Here is a 22,158-nt window from a genome sequence, read left to right on the forward strand (position 1 = left end):
CATTTTGTTAGTGGGAGCCTGTTGGACAAACATGTCATTTGTTCCCATTTCCTTAGTTTCCTTATATTATCTGAAAACTGGGCATATCTTGGCATGCTCAAGAGTCAGTCCAGCAGACAAAAAGTATCTGAAAGTCATATCCTTAAGATAGTGGAAATAAATTTAGCAAAGATCTGACACAGGACCTGAGAGATGCATCAGCTGATCCGTCTACTGCTAATTGAGGCATCATCAGAAATAATCTAACTGGAAGTTGTCAAGAAACCAATGTTAAGAAAGGGGACTTTACAGAAAATGCTGAGGTATGGCAAATTACACAAGAACTGGCAACTTAACGAGTAATTAATCAAAATATTTGGTTTGGTTAAAACACGGTGGAGGTAATTTAATGGCTCAAACTGATAGGATTTTGTACTGTCAGATAGGGCTGTTCGATATAACGATACATATCGGATGACGATATAAAAACGTCTATCGTTTCATTTTACGCTATCGTTTGTTTCGTGGTGTCGCAAAATAAACTGTTTACGGCAATATTTTTTCATCATTTTGATGGTCACTGTAGTGGCTATATAAATTTCTTAAAGTTCTCTCTTTCTCTTATATTTAATATAACCACACTACAGACTGACAAGCACTTGTTTTTATGCCTTGTCGTTAGCAACAACGACGGTAAAACCATCGCGTGTCCGCTTGCTTATTTTCCACATAAACCTTTCACAATAAAGCTCAAGATCCTGTTGAGACTTTTCAAAATAAACTGAATCACGTGAAAGAGTATTTACGGATGAGAAGCAAAAAAGAGCCGTCAGGTGCTAAAAAATAAACCTTAGACTCAAACGTTAGAACAGGCTTTTCCCCGCAGCACGCTGTGTAATAAATACTCACAAAGGAAACGGCGGCCGTTACAACTTATGTCTAAAAATGTATAGTTTCATGCATCAGTTAAAACACTCGACTCTAGGTCCATGACGCCCAGCTGGAAACACTTCACGCAAGTCGAGCTGCCCGAGATTCACAGAATTTACAGAAAATGTTGCATTTTTATGATTTATGTCTTAATATCGGGATATGAGATTTTGGTCATATCGAACAGCCCTACTGTCAGATTTGATCCAACAATCTTGAAAGCATCTGATTGGCAATGGTTTTATTTTTCCTCATGACAATGATCTCAAACACACTGTCAATGTAGTGAAAGCATACTGGGATGGAAAAAAACACAATAGATTGCTATCAGTCATGGACTGGCCTCCTCCTGACCAAGACCTCAACATTATTGTAGCAGTAGGATCATCTTGGCAGACAATGGAAAAAAGACAGCCAACATCCAAAGAAGCCTGGAGAACTATTCCTGTAGACTACTTAGAGAAGTTAGAAGAAAGCTTGAGAGTTCAGGTTGTGTTGAAGAATAAAGGTGGTCATAGCAAGTATTGACTTTCAAGGTTATTAGAACTGTAGGAACTTTTACACAGCACTGTACAGCTGGCAACTGAGAATATGAAAGCCATCCTTAGTTTTTAACATCTTGAATAAACATATGATCCACTGAAGACAAGCTGTTCTTTATTTTAACTGCATATCACATCAGAACTAAAGCCTTTAGCAGTGGAAGAAAAATGTTTCAACGTGACAAAGATATAAAAAAACATTCAGCATCATGTGCCAAGTCTCAGCTGACAAAAGGATGTTAAACTCACTTGAGTGTGCTGTACATTTATATGTGTGCGAGAGAGACATCCCATTTTCCCTTTAATGAACTAGCGTGACTACAGTGCAGCTGGATGTATGTTCTTTATGACTGTTTACCTGGCATAAACAGCCATTACATTAAATCACATCAACTGGTTTTAATGTGTTTTACAGCAGGAGATATGCACTGACAGATCAAGAGTAAGCAGCAGCAGCAGCAGTACATCAATATAAACCAGACTCCTGTGAACCCACAGACCAAACAAAAAACACTTGTGTTTATCACCTACATGTGCTCTTTGTTCCCTCTGTTTCCACTGGACGTGCACCAGATTTAGACTGGCACACTATTAAGGCAATATTTTTACTGCACTTGACAAACGGAACGATATATGTGAGCAGGGAGTTTTATAGATTGCACAGGAATACCTGTGGAAAATGAACCATAAACCTTATGTTTATTTAAAAAAAACACGCTCGACTTATGGAGCAGTAACACAATACTGACATTTTTTTAACTACTTTTCATAAAACACAACAATCCTTCAAGTCTTAAAATGTGCTCAGAATCAGCCTAAATCTGGAGCTGGTACTAGTTCACTTAAAAGATTCTCAGAAATCCCGGACAAAAAGGGAATGGTTGATGTTTTCAACCATCAAATGCATACAGTGACACCTTACATGTAATAAAGTGGCATCTGTAAGGAAAAAGACACTGAAAAATAGGAGATTAGGCATTGTTCCAAAGCTATAGCTGGAAGAATAAAAGGCACACAGAGGTCAGAGAGAAAAAAGATGCTGAGCTATCTTCTGCAACAGCAGTGTGAAGACAAGAGTTTTAGGTGCGTGAAGGTCTTTCTTACAATCTTACATTTCTGATTTGCATACAAGCACACATCTTCCAACTGGGCCTTATAAATGACCTAAAGGTCTCCTGACTGCATCTTGCCTGTTTGTCCCATTATTTTTTCCATTCTGAGTACTAAAAATACACAGAACAGCTTTTGTCTTTGGCTCGGTTTCTAACTTTGCTGAAGCTGGAGTTTCTCCTTTAATCACAGGTTAAATATTGTTTGACAACTCAAGAGTAAATTGCAGTGACCACGGAGCTGTTTGTGATTAACATGGGAAAGCTAAATGATCACCAGGTCTTTCAGTGATGTGGTACTCCTGATCACTCTCTGGTTTGCTGCAGTTACTCCTCAGTCCACTGAACTCCCCATGGCTGTCAGGATTGTGTCTGACTACTAGAAACATGCCGCTGATGCAACAGATAGTTCAAGCTCAGGCTGAGGCAATACCAAAGCTGCCAATGCAAGAATGTGAGATAACCGCTCTGCACAGCATGCACAAATGGGCCAATGAAAGAAAAGAGGAGTGAAGAAGATGGGGCACAGGGCTAGAATAAGGGGGGGAAAAGGCAGCATGTCACAATAAACTGCTTTCAATGACAAAGCAGCACTGGCTGCCTTCCAGCACTGCACCAGACACACACGTCGGCATGCATGTGTGTGCGTGTGCATCCGTTTGTGCATCCAACTGTTTATGATCTGAAGCAGACATCAAAGTGCAGTCTCTGCTTTTAATTATTTTACATTTATCCTCGTAAAAGCAAAAAGCTTAAAAGCAGGATGCGAATGCAAAGTCATGTGTTCTCATTTAGCCACTGGGTCTCTGGAGGGAGCTCGGACTGTGATGTGCTGGTGCTGTGTCTTTGTGCTTGTTGGGTATATCGCCGGGTTAGTCACTTGCAAACACACTCTTCTTCTTTTGTGTTAGACAAACCGTGACTAACTACGGAGCTTGTCAGAGCTTTCAGAATGAATAAAACATATCCCAGAGTGGCTAAGGGTGAGTTCTCAACACACAAACACCCGTTCAGAGACCTGCGGCAACAGCATGAGTGTCACTACTACATGAATCGTAGCAACCCTGTGTCTCTGTCTCTCCAAAGAGAGCAAGATGGGTCTCCAAGGAGGTTTGAAGTAGTGTGCATCTATTTGTAACGCAAGACCACAGACAAAAACACACACACATGCACAGAAAACACATTATACATACACATCGAATGAACTGCTACAACAAAAAAGTGAATACTCCGATTTTCTTTTGTCACATTGTGGGGGTGCAGAAATCATACCGTTAAGACTGCCACCTCACAGCACCCTGACATTAACACACTGAAAAAACACATGCTTCCTTCCTGACTCAGAGCGTAAGTAGTGGTTTATATGTGTTTCTCTGAACACGTGAGAATTTCCTTCATTCATTGAGTGCTTCCTGTCTGCGCCGAGCTCAATATAATGTCGTCTACACACAAAACATACTACCTAAAGAGAAAAGCAGTGAAAAAGAGCACGAGCTTAATCAACTATAAAATTATAGAGATTAAGACGGCGTCATTAACAGCGAGACCCTTTCCTACAAACCGCATAGTAATAATACTGTTACTGTAGCCAAACAAGTAAAGCCTGCCAAGTTACGACCCAAGGCTTACAAGCACTCCACTTTTCTGCTAAGCAGTCAGAAAACAGCAGGTGCAGAAATATGGCTGTTCAAAACACTGCAAGAAAGAAAAGGGGAAGCAAACGGGCTCTTCATACAGCACAGTGGCTTAAATAAAGGCATGCAATAAAAGGAAAGACGAGGGCTTTCTTGTATCCATTTGCTGCTAACTTTGTTGTCCCAGCCCTTAAACCCACCTGGAAAAGACAAGACAAGTGCTCACACACAAAAGGCCAGGTCCTCAATGAAAGGGACAATAACAAAACAGGCGTCCAAATAAAGCACTCCCAGTCAGCTAAATCCAGGGTGGCGAGGAGAGAGAGACAACGGCGTATACCTCTAGATGAGCTCCACTGTAGCTGACCTATCTTGCAGTAAGACAAAAGAACTCAGGGTGAACACTCCGGTTGTCTTTACCTTATCTGTCCTCGGAGGAAGCCCCTCCGGTTTAGGCAGCATATCCCTAAAAGGTATTGGTGGCCATCTTGCTTTGCCTGCCTCCAGCCTCAAGAAAACGCTGGCTACAGTAGCCGTACGCAGGGCAAGCTCCTGGGTGTCATGACTAGGGCGACTGTGAGCCGCCGTAGCAAAGCACTGCTACAGCAGGCGCGCACACACTCACCGCACAAACACAGACATACAGACACACACACAGATTGGATGCCTTTTGCAGACGCAGACAGAGCCTCATCAGCCAATGGCGTGAGGACCTTAGCGGCTTGTAAATTATCTTCCATGCCTAGACTCTCCTAAACAAAGGATCCCCTATGTGGGCTACTCCAGCCCTACGCACAGGGATTGGAGCAAATTGTGGAATGGATAGTCCTGGATCTGGATCAGTTGGACAGAGCTCACCAACACAGGACTACCTCAGAGTTGATTGTGCAACTACTAAAATGATTAATCCATTATTCAATTAGTCAACTTAACAACAAGATTAAGAACAACATTTGCTGCTCCTGGATTATCAAGCTTCTTATTTCTGCGTTTTCAACTGATCTTGCCAAATAACCAGATCTGAAATTAAGCTTTGGGAATTTTTAATGGTTATTCTCAGAATTTTGCAGACAAAGCAGTTCATCAGCTAATCAAAAATATAATTAACAGTAAATAAAGATCACTCAAAACTGTCAAACTAATCACAGGTTTAAGTTAGTTGGCACCTTTAGTTTACATGGGACTGAAATACTGCTAAAAGCAAAAATGCTTATAATGATAAGCAAAAACCACCATCACATGACAGTTACACTGGACAGCGAGTGCTTTTGTGCCCCTTGAGGTTTAAGACATGTGATTTATCATTGTAAGGAAGTTTTGCATTCTGTCATCATCAGACACAGGATGAAGCAAGACACAGTCTTTGCAAAAGTCTGGAGTGACTCCTCATTCCTTTATATTTTTGCACACAAGAAGTCAGAGTTTCTTGTAATTGTGGTCTTAAGCAATCTCAAAAGATCTCCAGGACAAGTTTTTCTTTGGAAACTGACTGCTTTTTCACTCATTTTCACTCCAGCCCTTGCACCTGGCCATTTTTAGAAGAATATTTAGTATTATTTGCTTGTTTTATCATTCACCTAGCATTAAAAAAGCACCTAACTCAAGGGATGAACCAGTGTTTTGGTTTAGCAAACTATATCTTTAGGCACTTTGTAGATAGCAGCCTGGCATAAAAAGCTTCTGTTTTTTCCCCAATTCTTTAGTTGAATGATAAATGCCAAAAATAACAGTTTGATGGGCATAACATCGTATTTTTGCTCCAGCAAGGTGATTCTCAAAGAGCTAAACTTGGCATATCTTAGAAATGTTTAAGGAAAGTGGACAAGTTGAAGATTTAGAAAAGTCATGTCCTAAAGAAACTGGAAAGGAGTCCAGCAGAGATCTGATGGACCTGATGCATCTAGACTTTCAGTTGATCCATCTCTTGTTTGCTGAGGCTTCATCACAAACGGCCTCAGTGGAAGGGAAACATGTAGAAAAGGCTGAGATATGCCAAATTACACAAGAACTGTGCCAGTGCCAACAGATTTTATGGAGTGATTAATTCAAATTGCACATTTTTGGTTCAAATTGTCATCAGGAGGTCAGGAGAGAGGTACAACGGTAAGCGTCTACAGCCATCTCTAAAAAATACAGTGAGATTTTGATCCACCATGCAATACCATCTGGAAAGCATTTGATTGGCTTTATTTTTCAGCATGACAATGATCCCAAACACACTGCTACTGCAGCAAAACTATACCTGGATATAAAAACACCCAGTGTAGCATTATCAGTCATGGACTGGCCTCCCCAGAGCCTGGACCTCACCATTACTGAAGCACACTCGATAGAGTAAAAAGCAGCTAACATTCAAAGAAGAGCTTTGAATGTCCTTCAAGAAGCCTGCAGAAATATTCCTAGTATTTAAAAAAAATGTCAAGAAAGCTTTCCTGACAGAGTTAAGGCTGTGTTAAAGAATAAAGGTAGTCATATTAAATATTGACTTTCAAGTTCTTTAGAACTTGAAAGTCAATATTGCAAGATAGGTCAGCTACATACTTTACATACTGTAATTTTCTAGATGTTTCAATAAATTGCTGCACAGATATTACATTTTCCTAGCAAAATATGAAGAAATGAGAGTTGGTTCAAGACTTTTGCACATTACTGCAAGCATAGGCGAATAATTTGCTGCACCATCTATAATTTCTAAATGACTGTCTTGTTCATCCATCCCTAAATCCTTTCCTAAACAACCCCACTCAGGAAAAGCCGTGGTTAGAAAAACAAAAACAGAGAAAACAAAAAAAACAAAGACAACAACCTCCAGGGACAGAAAAGCTTTGCCTCTTTTAAAGGTAACCATGTGGCCAAGAAGCTGAGTTCAACCCAGGACAAGGAAACATGAAGGTAGCCAGAGCCAGTGCCTGCTGTTAACAATCTAGCAACCAACCTCAGCCATGGGCTTGATTGTGGGAGCAGATATAGTTCAGCTCAGCCCAGTCAAAACAATAAAAACTATATCAGTGTAGCATCCAGCCTGCAGTAAACATGTTCAACCAAAAGGATAAGACAGCTGCGCAAACATAACCTGTGGCGGAAGATCCGATCATATTGATGGATTTAGCAATAAGTCGTGTCAAAATTTCAAACATTACTGAGTAGGATGTTACACCAATGGTTTGTCTTTGAGCCTAAAAGACAAACCATATGGGGAATGACTTGATTATATAAGAGACTTGGGAATTTTTACACTTTTGGTGCACTTTTTTGAAACGTGTACTCAAGAATTGCAATCTTAGTCATGGCTCTGAAGGGCTGTTTTTATCTCACTACAAAGTTCAACAGTCACTGAGTTTGTCAGTTACACTTATCACAGTCAAACTGCTGCATGGTGTGGCTTCATATATATTAGCCCCTTTCTGCAGCTTGATAAGTTCATCATTTTTGCATTTATCCTCAACATTTCAACACAACATTTACTGAACACTTGCTGTGGTGTACCACTGCAGCCATGAAATACTGCCATGTGCATTTATGCTGCTTGAGTATTTGCATCTAGCAAATGCAAAGAACTTCTTACATTTAAATTATGATGAATATCATTTTATGTATTCTCACCTCATATCCCCTCAGGAAAGTTTTCTGATTTAGTCTCAGATTGGGATTCATAGCAAACGCTGGAATAATACCAAGGAGTAAATATCTTAAATGTCTTTGAGCAGATAAGTGTGTAAGTGTCATATCTTTAGCTAAAGTAACTAAAAATTCCGTGTTAATATCTATGAACACGTGAAAAAAACCACGTAAGATTCTAATAAGTTGTCTTCCCCAAACGCTTCCTTACACACTGTAAAACAAGCGCAGACGAAGACTAAACACTTGAAATATGCACGAGGAGAGAGTGCGGTGTGCTGAAGCAAACTTCGTCCCCACAAAGTAATATATCTCCACACTGGCAGTAACTGTGAAAACCCTGTCAACACTACAACAACTTGCATATTGCCAGCTATTTAATCACAATGTGGATTTGTGCTTGCAGCTGCAGAATTCATGCTGACAACCAGCGCAGATATGTGGCAGTCTTTCAATCTTTAACATAAGACTGAAAGGACATGGTAAAGTGAGTGCACTGCACTTGAAAGCTTTGTTTTTAATCAGTTATTCACTGACCCACCTTAAACCTGCACATATGCATGTTAGCGTCTTACTGTAAAAGAAGCAAAGCATAACATCTGAACCGTGTCTTCATTTAGGGTTGATTAAAGAGGTGCAAAAGAAAAAACCAAAAACAAAGTGCATAAAGAGTTATGACTGATGGAAGTCTTACCTGGGTGGTTGTCATTGAGAAATATTCACGTCCCAAGTAAAAAAATCTTTAGAATAAATGTTAATGGCTCCTTGGTGTTATTCATTGAGATGGTTGTGGTTGAGCTCTCCTCTAAATGTGACCAGTAGTCCAACAGGTTTAACGCTGCGACAACATCAACAAGCCACACTGCTAAACAGGTTACACCAAACACAAACTACGTCTCCTACGCTTGTTTGTGTACAAGACATACGTGCCAACTGCTATCATGTTACTATCACTTGGCATGTGTTGCTAAGGCTCCTTTAGCAGGTAAAAGCAATGTAACACAGCTGTCCTACATTCCCCAGTGTTCCCTCTGGGTGTAGCAGACATAAAAATGCTCTTATCTGATTATGCAAGCCTTCTGGTTTGAATACACAAGACAATGTGATGCAATTTAGAAAAAAATGTGCAGATTCCTATAAAAAAATACAGGTCAAAATGCAACCAGAAAGTTCATCTCCTTTAAGCGTCTCAGGCTTTTAGACCGCTCCTCCTCCTCCAGCTGCCACTCCACTCGACAAAAAGCTCGACAACTTCTAACGATATTCCACCACGCCCTTAATTTTCAGCTCTTTAAGTGTCCCGTGTGTTTTTTTCTCTTTAACGAGCTGCCCAGCTCTCATTAGGAAAAAGAAGCCTGGACATTAATCACCCCAAGCTACAGTACACATGCACAGCGAGCGACGTAAAGAAAGTCATTCGGCACCGCAGTCGTAAACTGTCTCTGATACATGTGGAGGCTGACCTACTGGAGTCCAGCCCAGTGATGGAGCAGTGCCAAGCATTGCTGCCAACACTTGTCATTACTACCATTACAGCAGACGATAATGTAAACTTGTCTCTCAATTGCATGGAAAAGTTACAGACCATTGATGAAGGGCAGAAGTATGAGGGAGTTTCTTCTCTTTTTATATCCTTCTTTACTAAAGTTTTGACTTTCTACTGATCATCTTCAGTGTGTCAGGGACAAAAAAAGAGAAAAAAACAACAAAAAAAGACAGCTTTACCATCCAAGCGGTGGTGTTGGATATGCTGAAGTGAGAGGTAACAATGATGGGAAATGGGAAAACATGACTCTACGCTTCAACTTGCCCCTTTGCTTCACATCCAGCCCACATATACACAACCTGTCAAACAATCAGTCAAACACCTCTTTGTGTAGGTCAAAGCTCAAAAGACTAACACATGTCAAACATTAGGGGACTCAGAATGAACAGCAGTAACCTTTATGCAAACACCCACTTTAGCATTTGGATCCAAGGCCATATGGAATATTTTCCTTGGAGAAAACCCTGAAACTATAAAGTCTGCATTACCTGAGAGGAGGCAGCAGTATGGCTCATAATCAGAAGACCCCAGGGGCTACTCACATATCACTCTGATTCCTTTTCCAAAAGCACATCTGCAAGCTAAACACTGTAACTAAATGCCTGCACAGCGACTTTCCGCGCTCTCCTCTGCGTGCTCTCTCCTTCAAACGCACACAAACAGAAATGCATGTTTACAGCTGTCACGCTTCCTTTGTGGACAGTTAAGAGCCCATGGGTGAGGCTATTTTAAGGACACAATGAATTCTCATTCAAAGTTCCATTTCACACACATGCCGAGTTATGTAACATCTACAATCCCACTCTTGGAAGGAAATGTGCACTATTCAACACCACACCCATAAACCCACATGGACTCAATTTACAAGCTAGCAGTGGTTGGTCAGCATGAGGGGACATGGGGTCATTCCCTCTTTCACCCCTTTAGCCCATCCAAGGAAGGAGGGCAAATCTTCAAATCTGTATTCAGCAACTAAAGTGTCCCCTGCAGCCTTGCAGCTTCTTTCATGGATTTAACCTGTTCCTGCACCTTCTGAGTTTGGTCAGTAGATATAGGACAAAGATTTGCACAAACACACAATCATATATTAAGTCCTACCCCTCTGTTCTTCAAGTTTTAGAAGCTGATATGTATAAATCTGTAAATGATTTTCACCCTGGGAAGGGTTAGAAGGGAAAGGCAAGCAGGTCCTTTGTTTTATGTACACAGTGATACAAATGCAAACACAAACACTAGGCAGGCACAGCAGCATGAGGGCCTCAGATCCTCTAACAATGACACAGGAAAAGCCTTACTTAAGTTGTTGCTAGTGCGACATGCTGAGTAGGCATGGTTGCCATATGATTGTGTGTACACACAATGGTGCACACACACACACACACACACACACACACAAATTCCATTGGTGTATTAAAAGAATTACATTATTGCGTAGCAACAGAGAGAGATGAGAGGATAATGAATGAACAAAGGGAAAACAGACAAAAGAATAGACGAAGGCATGAATTCATTATAATGATTACCCTTGGTAGATGCCATTTGGAAGAGGTCCTTCAGAACCAATGACAGGAGGGAGCAAGCAGATGAGTTTTTATCCTCTTCAGGTGTATTAGTGATATTCTAAATTAGGCAGGTTAAATTAATGCATGAATGAGCTCTGGTTTCTCCAGAAGGCGGCCATTGTGTGCCCTTGGTAGGATTTGATTGGCATTGCTTTCAACAGGGGGGGGCAAAGTCAGCATTTCTTTTCACCCAGAGAAACCAAGTGGCACGACTTCAAAGCTTGTCCAGGGACTTAGGTTCTCACAACAGTCAGGACACGCCACAAACTCACAGATTCAAAGGACCTAAGAGGGCTAAGCAGTGAAGCATTACTGGCATCAAAGTTTAACGCAAATATCTTGCCAAATTATACATATTGTACAGAACAAATCAAACTGCAATGTGTTTTAACTGCAAACAACAGCTGAATGTGCACTGAAGTATCAGCATCCCCTGTGAATAATTCACCATCTCCTGTTATATGTAACACAGCTGCCCCCACTGGAGATTTCTGTAGTTCTGGAGCACAGTCGCCTCACAGCAAGAAGGTTCCTGGCTCAAATCCCAGCTGGGCTTTGCATGTTCTCCCTGTTTCTGCCAGGCTTTCCAATGGGTTCCTTCCTCACACAGATTAAAAACATGCACATTAGGTTAATTGGTGATTCTAAATTTATGTACCTCATGGATATGAGGTGCCTAAAGTGCTTGAAGTGTATAGATAAAGCACTGTATAAATGTGTGGTTACATGTGGCTGTTAGTCTAAAGTACTTTGAGTGGTCAGTAAGAGTGGTGTAGACATGGCAGTTAATTTCTGCCTAATTATGTAAATGAGGCATTAGTAAATGGTTTGAGTTCTGGGGCTATTGGTTCCCACTAAGTGTGTCTCACGTGAAACAAATAATGCTCAGTCTCTCATCGAGAATCCACTGCTTTGCATTGAATGTGAGCACTCAGTGTGAAAAAACTAAATGATACAGTATATTAGTCCTGAGTAGAGATGGACCGATCCGATATTAGGTATCGGTATCGGTCCGATACTGACCTAAATTACTGGATCGGATATCGGCCAGAAATAAAAAATGTAATCCGATCCATTAAATATCAAAAAAGCACCTTACAAAACTTGCGACACGGCATAACTCGCCTCATAACCGTAGCGCGTCGGAGCAGTGTGGTCACGTGATAGAACGGCTGTGTGTATTTGTAGCCTCGCTACCAAACCAGCATTTCACCTCCGAGGAAGTTATCCCAGAGAGAAGTAAAGCAAGTGTGTAAGTTCATCTCTGAATGTTTGTAAAGCGTTCCCATGTTAAGCTTAAAAACCGATATATGGAGTGACTGCCTCTCTCTCTCTCTCCCTCTCCTGCCGCTACTTCATGAAACTGCTTAATGATCAGCTGATCGGCTTTTCTGTCGGGAGTCCGTCTCTCTTCTTTGTTTTTGGCCCACTTTGCACCAGAAAGAGGAAACCAGCGGCTGAACAACAGCAGCACGTTTAAGCTTGATAAGCTGTTGTTAGAATTTATTTAATATTACTTTCTACACCAGGATCCTTTTCTACTTCGCTGACGGCTGGTAACTGTGCAGGGGCGGATCTAGCAAAGTTTAGCCAGGGGGGCCGATAGGGCATAAACAGGGAAAAGGGGGGCACAAAGACATACTTTTCTTTCTTATTCTCATTTAAAATGTCTAGCTTTTAATAAATAATTATCTGAATCTTACACCCAAAGTTTTAATCTGATGTAAAATGTATAGAAGTCCATTACTGTATATAGTAACTGTTAAGTCTAATATACCCTAGTAAGCTATATTACTTTTTTCTTTGGGAAAGAACCATCTGTGAATTCTGAAATTCTGTTGAAGAAAGATGTTGAATCTATTTAATTATTCTTGAAAAATAATTTATTTCTGTGCATTTTTTTTCACACTGCATCAAATTAAAGTTGATTACATCGATTAAGCATCATGAGGTGGAGGGTGGGGGGTGGTTCCCTATTTCTTTTTTTGCTGGGAGTTTGCAACCCTATTAGTTAGGTTGCTTAATATTTCTGTTAAGTACTCTTTAAAATACCACAATAGGAAGGATGGAGTAGGTTTAAGTTTATTAGATTGATCAGTATTGCTGAACTATGAAATATTTTGGGCGCAGTGTATTTTTTACATACAGGTATAACAGAATAGCTTTAGTGTTGTTTATTTAAACTTGAGTATGAACTTATACAAAATGCAGCAAGATATTAAAAAACAGTTTTATTGATTAAAAAACACACTATATCGGATTCATATCGGTATCGGCAGATATCCAAATTTATGATATCGGTATCGGTATCGGACATAAAAAAGTGGTATCGTGCCATCTCTAGTCCTGAGTGACTAATATGGACTGTTGATATTTAACCTTGTTTCCATTTTTTTTTTAATATTTTCATGTTGCAAGTTATGAACTCATCATTTAACCACATAATGCCAAATGTATCATATCTGATACGTGAGTTGCAGCACAACTAAGCGGTGGTCCTGATCCAGCCCCACCTTTATCAAAAAGTAAAGTTTTGAGTCCGATCTTAAAGCTGGAGAGGGTGTCTGTCTCCTGAATCCAAACTGGGAGCTGGTACCAGAGGAGAGGGGGCTGAAAGCTGAAGGATCTGCCTCCCATTCTACTTTTAAATACCCTAGAAACCACAAGTAAGCCAGCAGTCTGAGAGCACTTTGCTCTCTCACTGCAGGAAATACAAAACCGTAGTACGGCTTCCTAATGATTTGTAATGATTCTTAACATATTGCAACAACTAGCAAGGAGACTATACTTGGGGTATAGCAAGTGGTTATACAAAGTAGCAAACATTTGTTTCAAATGATGTTTGAGCCTGAGCCTGAGAGTTTTTATGTGATGTCCTTTATCCTTTCAAAATTCCACATTTGCGGCATGTGTAATTACTCTAAACTATCAAATAAGCACAGTTACAGACTGAGTGACTGAGTGTCGTTACTGTGGACTTTTGTTTTTCCCCATACCACACAATCAAACAAGACTTGGTGTCTGATGACTCAAGTCGAGTACTTTAGGAGCAGCCATACTGTATAACCCCAAAGCTGGCACCATCTGGTCCATGCATCAGCCCAGATGCATAGGAGACTCTGGCCAAATAACCAAACCACAAATGAAATAAAACAGACATTTCTCCTGGTTCGCTGAGCCTATTTTGGGTCGCTACCAAAGCTCTGCAGCTATTAATGATAACTACCTCACAAGGTAGTTATAAATTTAATTGACTTGGACCAGTTTAACAGAAAATACACAGCAGCTTTGATCACAGGGCAGCTCATGTAATAAAATGCATGTCTCTGCCAGGGAAGAGAAGTCAGAGTAGAGAGAGTACGCTGAAGCACAATTCACCCTGCTCTGTCATAATGAGTTGGCTGAATTTAATCACTGACAGTGTTTCTGACATTTCACGAATCTTCCTCCCTACCTCAGCCCCCTTCTGTCCCACACGTTTACGTAATGAAGGGGAAAAAGAAAGCTGTCCTTCAGCTCACTGCCAGAGTGCCCACGTGTACATGTGGAGGAACCTGTATTCATTTATTTTACAAAAAGTGTTCATTTCTCTCTCATTGACAACCAAAATACAGAGTCACACGCCCAAAACTGTTGTGGTTTTGAAAAGCAGTTCACAATAATTTTGAGTCATTTGACTTTTTCTGTTGTTGTTTTTTTTGTTAATCAAGAATCAGGGATAAGCACAAGTGACTTCCTGTCAACTTCAACTACTGGCCAAGCATTACAGCCAGCAGGGGGCGACTCCTTCAAACTGTGCAAAAATAAAAAAAAAAACAACTTACTGAAAACCTGTGTTTTCCTGATCCCTTCATGAACCTCGGTGACCTCGGACCCCCCTTCCCTCACTTGTATATATCGCACGTGGAGAGTAAAATAAACAAAATAATCTTTGTGATTTCAGTCTGCGTCTGAGTCCCTCCTGTGACCCGTGACAGATGCTGATGTTATCTTTCTCCTCAGCTTCCCTTATATTTAGAAAATTCATACACAGAAACATCAGTGGATGTAAGCAATGATTCAAGCTCATGATGGCAATAGAAGCTCTGCTTAGATGGAGATTCACTTTGACCTACTTCCTCCAATCATGTGCGGCACAAACATCCAAGGACAAGGTGTGCCAGTCAGAGATACTGCATTAAACCTAAGTGCTACATCTCAGACTCTACATGCCTTAGTTAGCATGTTAAACGTTGAAGTTCATGACAGCACAATTAAAAAAAAAACCCAAAAAACAACTGAAGAAGTATGGCTTGTTTGGTTTTGCAAACACAGAAGCAAATTCACAACAGAATGGCTGAAAAAAAAATCAAGGTGCTGCAATGGTCCAGTCAAAGTTCAGACCGCAATGTGACTGAAATGCTGTGGCAGAACATTAAGAGAACTGTGCATAAACAAATGCCTAAATCAATTAAATGAAGCAACCTTTCAAAGAAGACTGGGTGAGAATTCCTCCACAACAATGTGAGAGACTTATAAAGTCACACAGAAAACAATTACTTGAAGAATTAAGAATCATAGGGTGTAGTTTGTTGACACAAGTCTACCTCGAGTCCTATGACAATCTTTCTTTGTCACATCATTGCATGTATTGCATATCTGGCGTAGGGCTGGGCTATATCATACCGTTCACGGTAATACCGGTGTAATTTTGGGCAACGATAGGAAAATGAAATATCGCGATAGATTATGGGTGAAACGCGCATGCGCAGTGCCTATGTTTACATACGCACATGGCGGCGACGCAGAATGAGAAGAGCGAAAGCGGATCGTTGAATAAAACGGATGAACCAGAATTGGTTTGTAAAAATGCTGCAACTTCAGTGGTGTGGAACTGGTTTAGCTTTCGTCCGTCAGATACACAACAAAGCATTATTTTTGGTAGTGCGTGCTAGCGGGCCGTCGTTATTACCGTGTTGTTTGGAAAATACGGCACACTTAAAATCAATCCTTTGATTTTTTTCTGAAAATCGACAGTGCCCCTTATAATCCCGTGTGCCTTATGTATGAATTCTGGTTGTGTTTACTGACCTCGAAACGATTTTATGTGGTACACGGCGCTCGAAAATCTGTCAAATGTTTCTGTACGACTTTGCTAAGCTACGAACCCGCACCGCTTGATGGATTGTGGGAGCATTACGGCTTTTGTAGGCAGGCGCCTCGCGGAGTGATACGTACTGTGCTTCAACATAATATTACCGTATTGTGTGTGTATAACCTCTTTTTAAGTTTTGTGGATATTATACATGGTTATGCTGAGGATATGTCAGCCAGTTTCCACTGGAAATGCCTTTTGGTTAAACTGTCAGCAAGGAATTTGCACTGTTAAATTTTTATATAACTTTAATGCACATAAAAAAACAGCTGCTTGTTTAAGTGAAAATACATTGATGGGGTTTTTTGCACTAATAAAGTTGTGGAGTCGTAAAGTATTTTGTCTAGTGTCAATTATATCGTCAGTTATATCGTTATCGCAAATTTTCAAATGTATATCGTGATAAATATTTTTGGTCATATCGCCCTGCTCTAATCTGGCAACACTTGCGCCTTATGCTATACTATACATGAGAAAGTGCCCAGTTTCACATTTTAAGTCACCCAACATAGTTATAAGGCATATCTTCCATGTCGGCTTCTCACATCTTTCCCATTCATGTCCCGGCTTACTATGAACCTGGAACTGGCTTTTGCTGGTATGAGCAATTTTGAGACGCTGAGATGTCTGCCTCCTGTGGTTATTGTTAGTCATCACAAGTGCACATCACTGTGCAAGAAGTGTCTGAGGGAGTGAGAATGTGTTTAGAGTTTTGCAACAAGGTTAAAATGAGATCTGCAAACTGTGTCTAACTAGGCGAAAACTGTTACAGTCTCTGATACAATAAACTGGTGGAGACAATAGGCGTTATTGTTTTAGTAATTCAGAAATGTGTTATTATGATCTCACTGAGCATAAAACAGATGATAAAGCAGGATTGCTAGACTGTGCACCGTGGTCAAATCAAATTTGGGGAAAAAAAGAAAAGGAAAAACAAGATGGCAATGGCAAAAATGCCAACTTAAGACTTCAATACGAGACTTCACAATGCAGGGCGGGATCCTACTATGACACGGTTGCTATGTCCATCTTTTATTCTAGCTGTGACTCCAAAAAGTTTAGATATAATTTTCTTTCCCCTTTCTGCTTTTCACCCAGGCTGGTTTACTAATACTAATAAAGCTGGATTAAAAAGTGGGGGAATTTTAACATAAATTTGTATGCACAGTTTGAAACTCTTAAAATAAAAAGCTCTGAAATGCAAGTCTAGATGTAGATCTAACTTACTAACCTGTGTAGTTTAACCTAAATACCTGAATGTAGGTTACTGAGCTCAAAGTCTGACACTCAGTGGTGCTTGTGGTTATCTCCACTAATCCTCATCGTGACCCTTAGAATGCCATCACACAATCGTGGCAGGTTAAAGGTCAGCAGACAGACAAAGAGGTCACCATGGCAACCATAAGTGCTGAGGATCTCCACTGTTGTCTGTGAAAAGAGGGGGACGCTGGCTTCAGACATAATGGGAGAATCGCTCTTACTTTGTGTCGTGCTAGTTAAGTTTGGGAACAGTGAGGGCGTTGCTGCACACAGCTTTGAATATCTGCAGCCATCGCTGCTGGACGCTGCAGCCTGGACTGCCAAGTCTTTAATGACACGTGCTACTCTTCTGACAAAGTGTGTACAAAGGAGGAGTAGGAAAGGTGCAGGAGATAAATGAGTTTGCATTTGAAGCTGGGCCAAGCTGGATGTAAGCAAGCTAGTTACTATTTGCACAATGTAGTGCCCAGCTGCAGCTCTGAAAGCTGCCACCGCTATGTAATTATAGGTTACCCCAGACTTACCTAAAGTGTGCCTCACCAGGTGCATGGACTTGATAAACACAGTTACAGACAAAGACGCCAATAATCACACGTAATAACTTACAGTATGTATGAACAAAAAAAAGCTGTGCTTTCTGTTTTTTGTTATTTAAATTGAACTCATTTGATCTCATATATTTTATGAGACAACTTGGGGCAATGTAAAAGTACAAATAGGTTGCAGTGTAATTATATGAACAATGGTCAAATGAGAGCAAGATACATGATGATATTAAACAGTTAAATCAGATGAAAATTCTTGAAAATTATTAATCTATTGATTTTGGCGGATATTGAAGGTTTTTCCTGTCAAATTAAGAGACAGCACAACTACCTGTGAGGGATATCTTTAAAATGGTGGAAAAGGCTGTGAGTCGCAGTGTTTTTAATTTCATTTAATGGTACTGACATGTAAACGTTAATAACTTTATCCCTGACAGCTAGCTTCTCCAGTGGATAAACACTGAGTCAGCATAGCTGGCTTGAAACATGTTAGGACTGTTTCAGTCAAATATACACTCTACAAATAAAGAAGGTCTGTTCTCATTAACTCCAGTATTTTATTTCTGGTAACTACGTGCTGACATGTGGATTTGTGTTTAGGACCAGGTGTCCTCACAGCCCAGTACGAGACAAAGCCACGAGGGGACCCTCAAACCTGAGCCAAAGCAGACAAATTCAACTGGAAAGCTTCGCTCTTACTGACCACCACTTCTCCTTCTTGCACGAACCATGGAAGCTCACAGATGTACTTTTTTCAAACATTATTTATTTTTCTTCTACTTTTCACTATGTGTTCTCAATATGTTTTGTTTTGGGGTTTTTTTAAGCTATTTTGGCATATTTTTCTGTTTTGTGGCAGAGCAGAGTTTTTCCTGGCTCACAATGGGCCTTTGGGGGTAACAGGACAGTAAACACAACTGAGCAGTAAAGGCAATGAGTCTGTGTTACCTTATTTGACCTATTTTTTTGTCACTTTTGACCTTTTGATAAACAAGAATGTGAATTATGCAAATGAAGACTCAATTTAAAAAAACGTTTAGAAAACAATTTTAAGACAATCCTGATTATTTTTATTTGGTTTTTGCCCCACCCTCTAAAATTTCTTAGAGGGTGGGGCAAAATTTGCAAGGAAAAAACACCCTGAAGAGTAAAACTCAACCAAACCCTAGACAGGCAGCTCAATGTAATACAACCACGCACAGAATCCGCATGCCCCTACATGAACTCCTCTTTGGCCTCTGCACCTTCTTTTCCACACACTCAGAGTTAGAAACGTTTGCTGGAAGGGTGTGTGAGCTTGATTAGCAAGACTGGCCAGCGAGTGTGTCAATGTATTACTCACACTAGAGCACATATAAAGTACACAAACAGCGGTTATAACAGAAGACAAGCGATAAACTTGCTCAACCAGTTCAGCATTTAGAATAAGGCAAAGGATGAAGTTCAGGACTTCACCTACATTTCACCAGGATGACAGCTATCACCCAACGCTTCGCTTGCAACGCTTGGTGTAGGCTCCACGACAGTAGTGATTTTCAATTTAAAAACTTGTTTTCAAGCCACAAACACAAGCACTGCTGTATGGGAGGCAGCAGGCCAATGTGATGCCAGTTAAGAGCAAAACAACTGGGCTCTGTTGTTTGGATAAGGGTGGGTCAGCAGTTCTACGTCACTCTGTACACTGTCATCCAGCAATGACATTGTACATGCAAGCCCTCATAAAAACATGCACAACATCAAGAGTCACCACCAGATATGCTGTAAGTGTGTCACTGAGTCACTCAGCAACTCAGCACACCCTCCACACACACACACACACACTGACCTACAATTCAGGGTAATCCCAATAGCATGGCTGCAAATCTCTGCCTGGCCTGATCTTTCCTTCCTCACCCACTCTCATACTGGAAATAGAGGTCTCTACTACTAAAAATGCAGGTGTTATATAATCAGCCCTAATCTGTTTCTGTCACTGCTACCGCTCTAAGGGTTCTGCTAGGGCATGCACGCACGCTTGCACACACATGGACCCTCACACACAGTTGTTCACTCACCCCTCACTACAACAGTTTGACTAGAAAAGTGGTTGAGAAGGTAAAACTTAACAACAGAGTATACTGTATATGTGAGAAACCGAAATAATAAAGTGGGCGGAGGTCTTGGTGAATCTGCAGAGTAACGCTGACCAAAAATATGCACCATGGTACTAGTTAACTTTCTGTTGTCTCACTGTATCTCACTGTACTGTTATCAATAATATTTCTGAAAAACTAACCCTTGACTCATGACTCATTCTTCAGTCAGAAGCAAATACATCATTTTAATGTTATTATTACAAAGAAATATGATCCACAGCGCTCCTTGGGCCAGGGAAAATGAATCATTAAGTCAGTGAACTGTCACAGTAATTCTTCAGCTCATTGCTTAGTGACACTGGAGTAAAAATAGGACAGCTGGTGTTTGCACAGTAATAGTTGAACCATTTGGCATTCAGTGACCACTGTAACTAGTTGCAACAATTAACTGGTAACAAAAAGGTTGCGTGCGCAAGACACTTAACCTATGGGCGACAGCTTGGGTTGCAAGGCAATTGCACAGGTTCTCTGGTGGATGGCACCCTGTCCTTTTTGTGGTTGGATTTAAACTGATTGCAATCAGTCTCAGGCAGATTAGCGCAGCTCTGCAAACAATTCTATTCTAATTTATAAATGCAGACAGACTGACGACACATTGCAATCAATCGGTCTGCATCAATGTGTCCCCCTTGGGGTTATGTCAGGAAGGCCATCGGGCGAAAAACTCTGCCAAATCAAACATGCGGCACTACCCGCTGTGGCGACCCCTCGTGACAAGGCCAATGAGTGTAACTCGTGTGGACTGAACTGGTTGCCAACTGGTTGTATTCTGGTTATTTTCCTATATAAAAGGTTGTCATTTTGCAATTAAATCAATGTCCTGGAGCAATTATTTGTGCAGGCATTTCAGAATTTCTGTTTCAAATCTATGAGGTTCTAGTTCGACCCTGAATGCAGTGAATTTGAATTTCTGTTTAGTGTCATTTTCTGTGTATGCAGACAGGAACAGATTTGAAATTTTTACCAATTTATTACAGTTAATCTCTGTATTACCACAAACAGATTGCATTTAAATGCCAATTTGACCCCATTCACATACAAACTGAAAGCAGTCTTGCGTTTTATCATCCTCTTCACACGGCAAAGTTGGTTTGAAGACAGCAATTGACTGCGAGTGGTTTACACAGGGGCTTCCATTTCTAAATCAACCATTTCAAATGCAACAAGATGACACGTTCATTGCACACAGTTGCAGTCGTCTATTCTCTCCACTGACTTTGGTACACGTTAGAACTGATTTTAGGTTTTAATGGTCACTTTCAAAGCAGGTATAGATCAGGTACGGAGCCAGTTTGAAACCTTACATGCTCCTGTCCTCAAGTCTGAGTTTTTGCCATCAGATGTGACCTCCTCCACTTATTAAAGCACATTTTTTATTTGCTTTCATGTGATTCCATTACTTTGTTTATTTACATTGCCTGCTTTTAGTCTTTTCATTGATATATAATTAAGTATCTGGCTTTCATCTTTCTGTCAAAAGCAATTCATAAACCCTGTTTTTGCTCTTTATTAAAGTTTATTATTATAATATTATTATTTTTACTCTACATAACATAATTTCAAGGCATCCTTACTCGATTCACTGTTTTATCATAAAATATGCCCTTTGGTAACTTGGAGAAAAAAAACATGAAATCTCTGTAACTACTTACCCCTTCAGAAACACTTGTAGGCATCACATGCAATCCATAAAATAGTTATAGTGTGGATTGCACCATAGATTGCATACACACACAAATACACACACACATGCATTCACACACAAAAGACCAATCCTCCAACCACGTGCTGAACGGCTGCCAGTCATGTGACAGTTTCTTCCCCTCTCTCAACACAGGGCATTTTCTCTGTTCTCACAAAGTGGCCTTAACTGCTATTCGCCAACCCCTAACCCTGACCTAACCTTAAAACATGCCTTCAACATGCTGGACTTTTATTGTGGCCCCCATAACGGGGACATGCCCCCAAAATGTGACATGGTAAACAGATTTCGGTCCCCATGGCATGAGTAATACCTGGGCCACACACAAACATGCTCACTTCCCCTTTCACCCTGTGCATTTCCCTACAAATAACAGGAAGACGGTGTGAAGTTCAGCAAGTGGCATCTGTTGAAACCCACAGAGAACATTTACAATAGGAAAGTGAAACTTTTTGTTTCAAC

The 22,158-nt window shown here is 40.5% G+C and overlaps 1 protein-coding gene across 4 annotated transcripts in view; it reads right to left on the reverse strand.

The window, feature by feature from the left end:
- The window catches only part of tet1 (tet methylcytosine dioxygenase 1), a 38,340-nt gene that overhangs the window by 12,767 nt on the left and 3,415 nt on the right, over positions 1-22,158 (reverse strand). Inside the window, exon 1 of one of the 4 annotated variants that reach the window (XM_063491174.1) lies at positions 8,507-8,837. The exons of 2 other annotated variants lie outside the window; for them this stretch is intronic. In XM_063491174.1, coding sequence (XP_063347244.1) covers positions 8,507-8,521 — 15 coding nt within the window. In that variant the 5' untranslated portion in view covers positions 8,522-8,837. Of the gene's footprint in view, positions 1-4,614; positions 4,856-8,506; positions 8,838-22,158 lie in introns of those variants that run through there. One more of the 4 variants, XM_063491173.1, reaches the window with a different exon arrangement.

The sequence above is a fragment of the Pelmatolapia mariae genome, linkage group LG13 (assembly GCF_036321145.2).
Source record: "Pelmatolapia mariae isolate MD_Pm_ZW linkage group LG13, Pm_UMD_F_2, whole genome shotgun sequence".
NCBI lineage: Eukaryota > Metazoa > Chordata > Actinopteri > Cichliformes > Cichlidae > Pelmatolapia > Pelmatolapia mariae.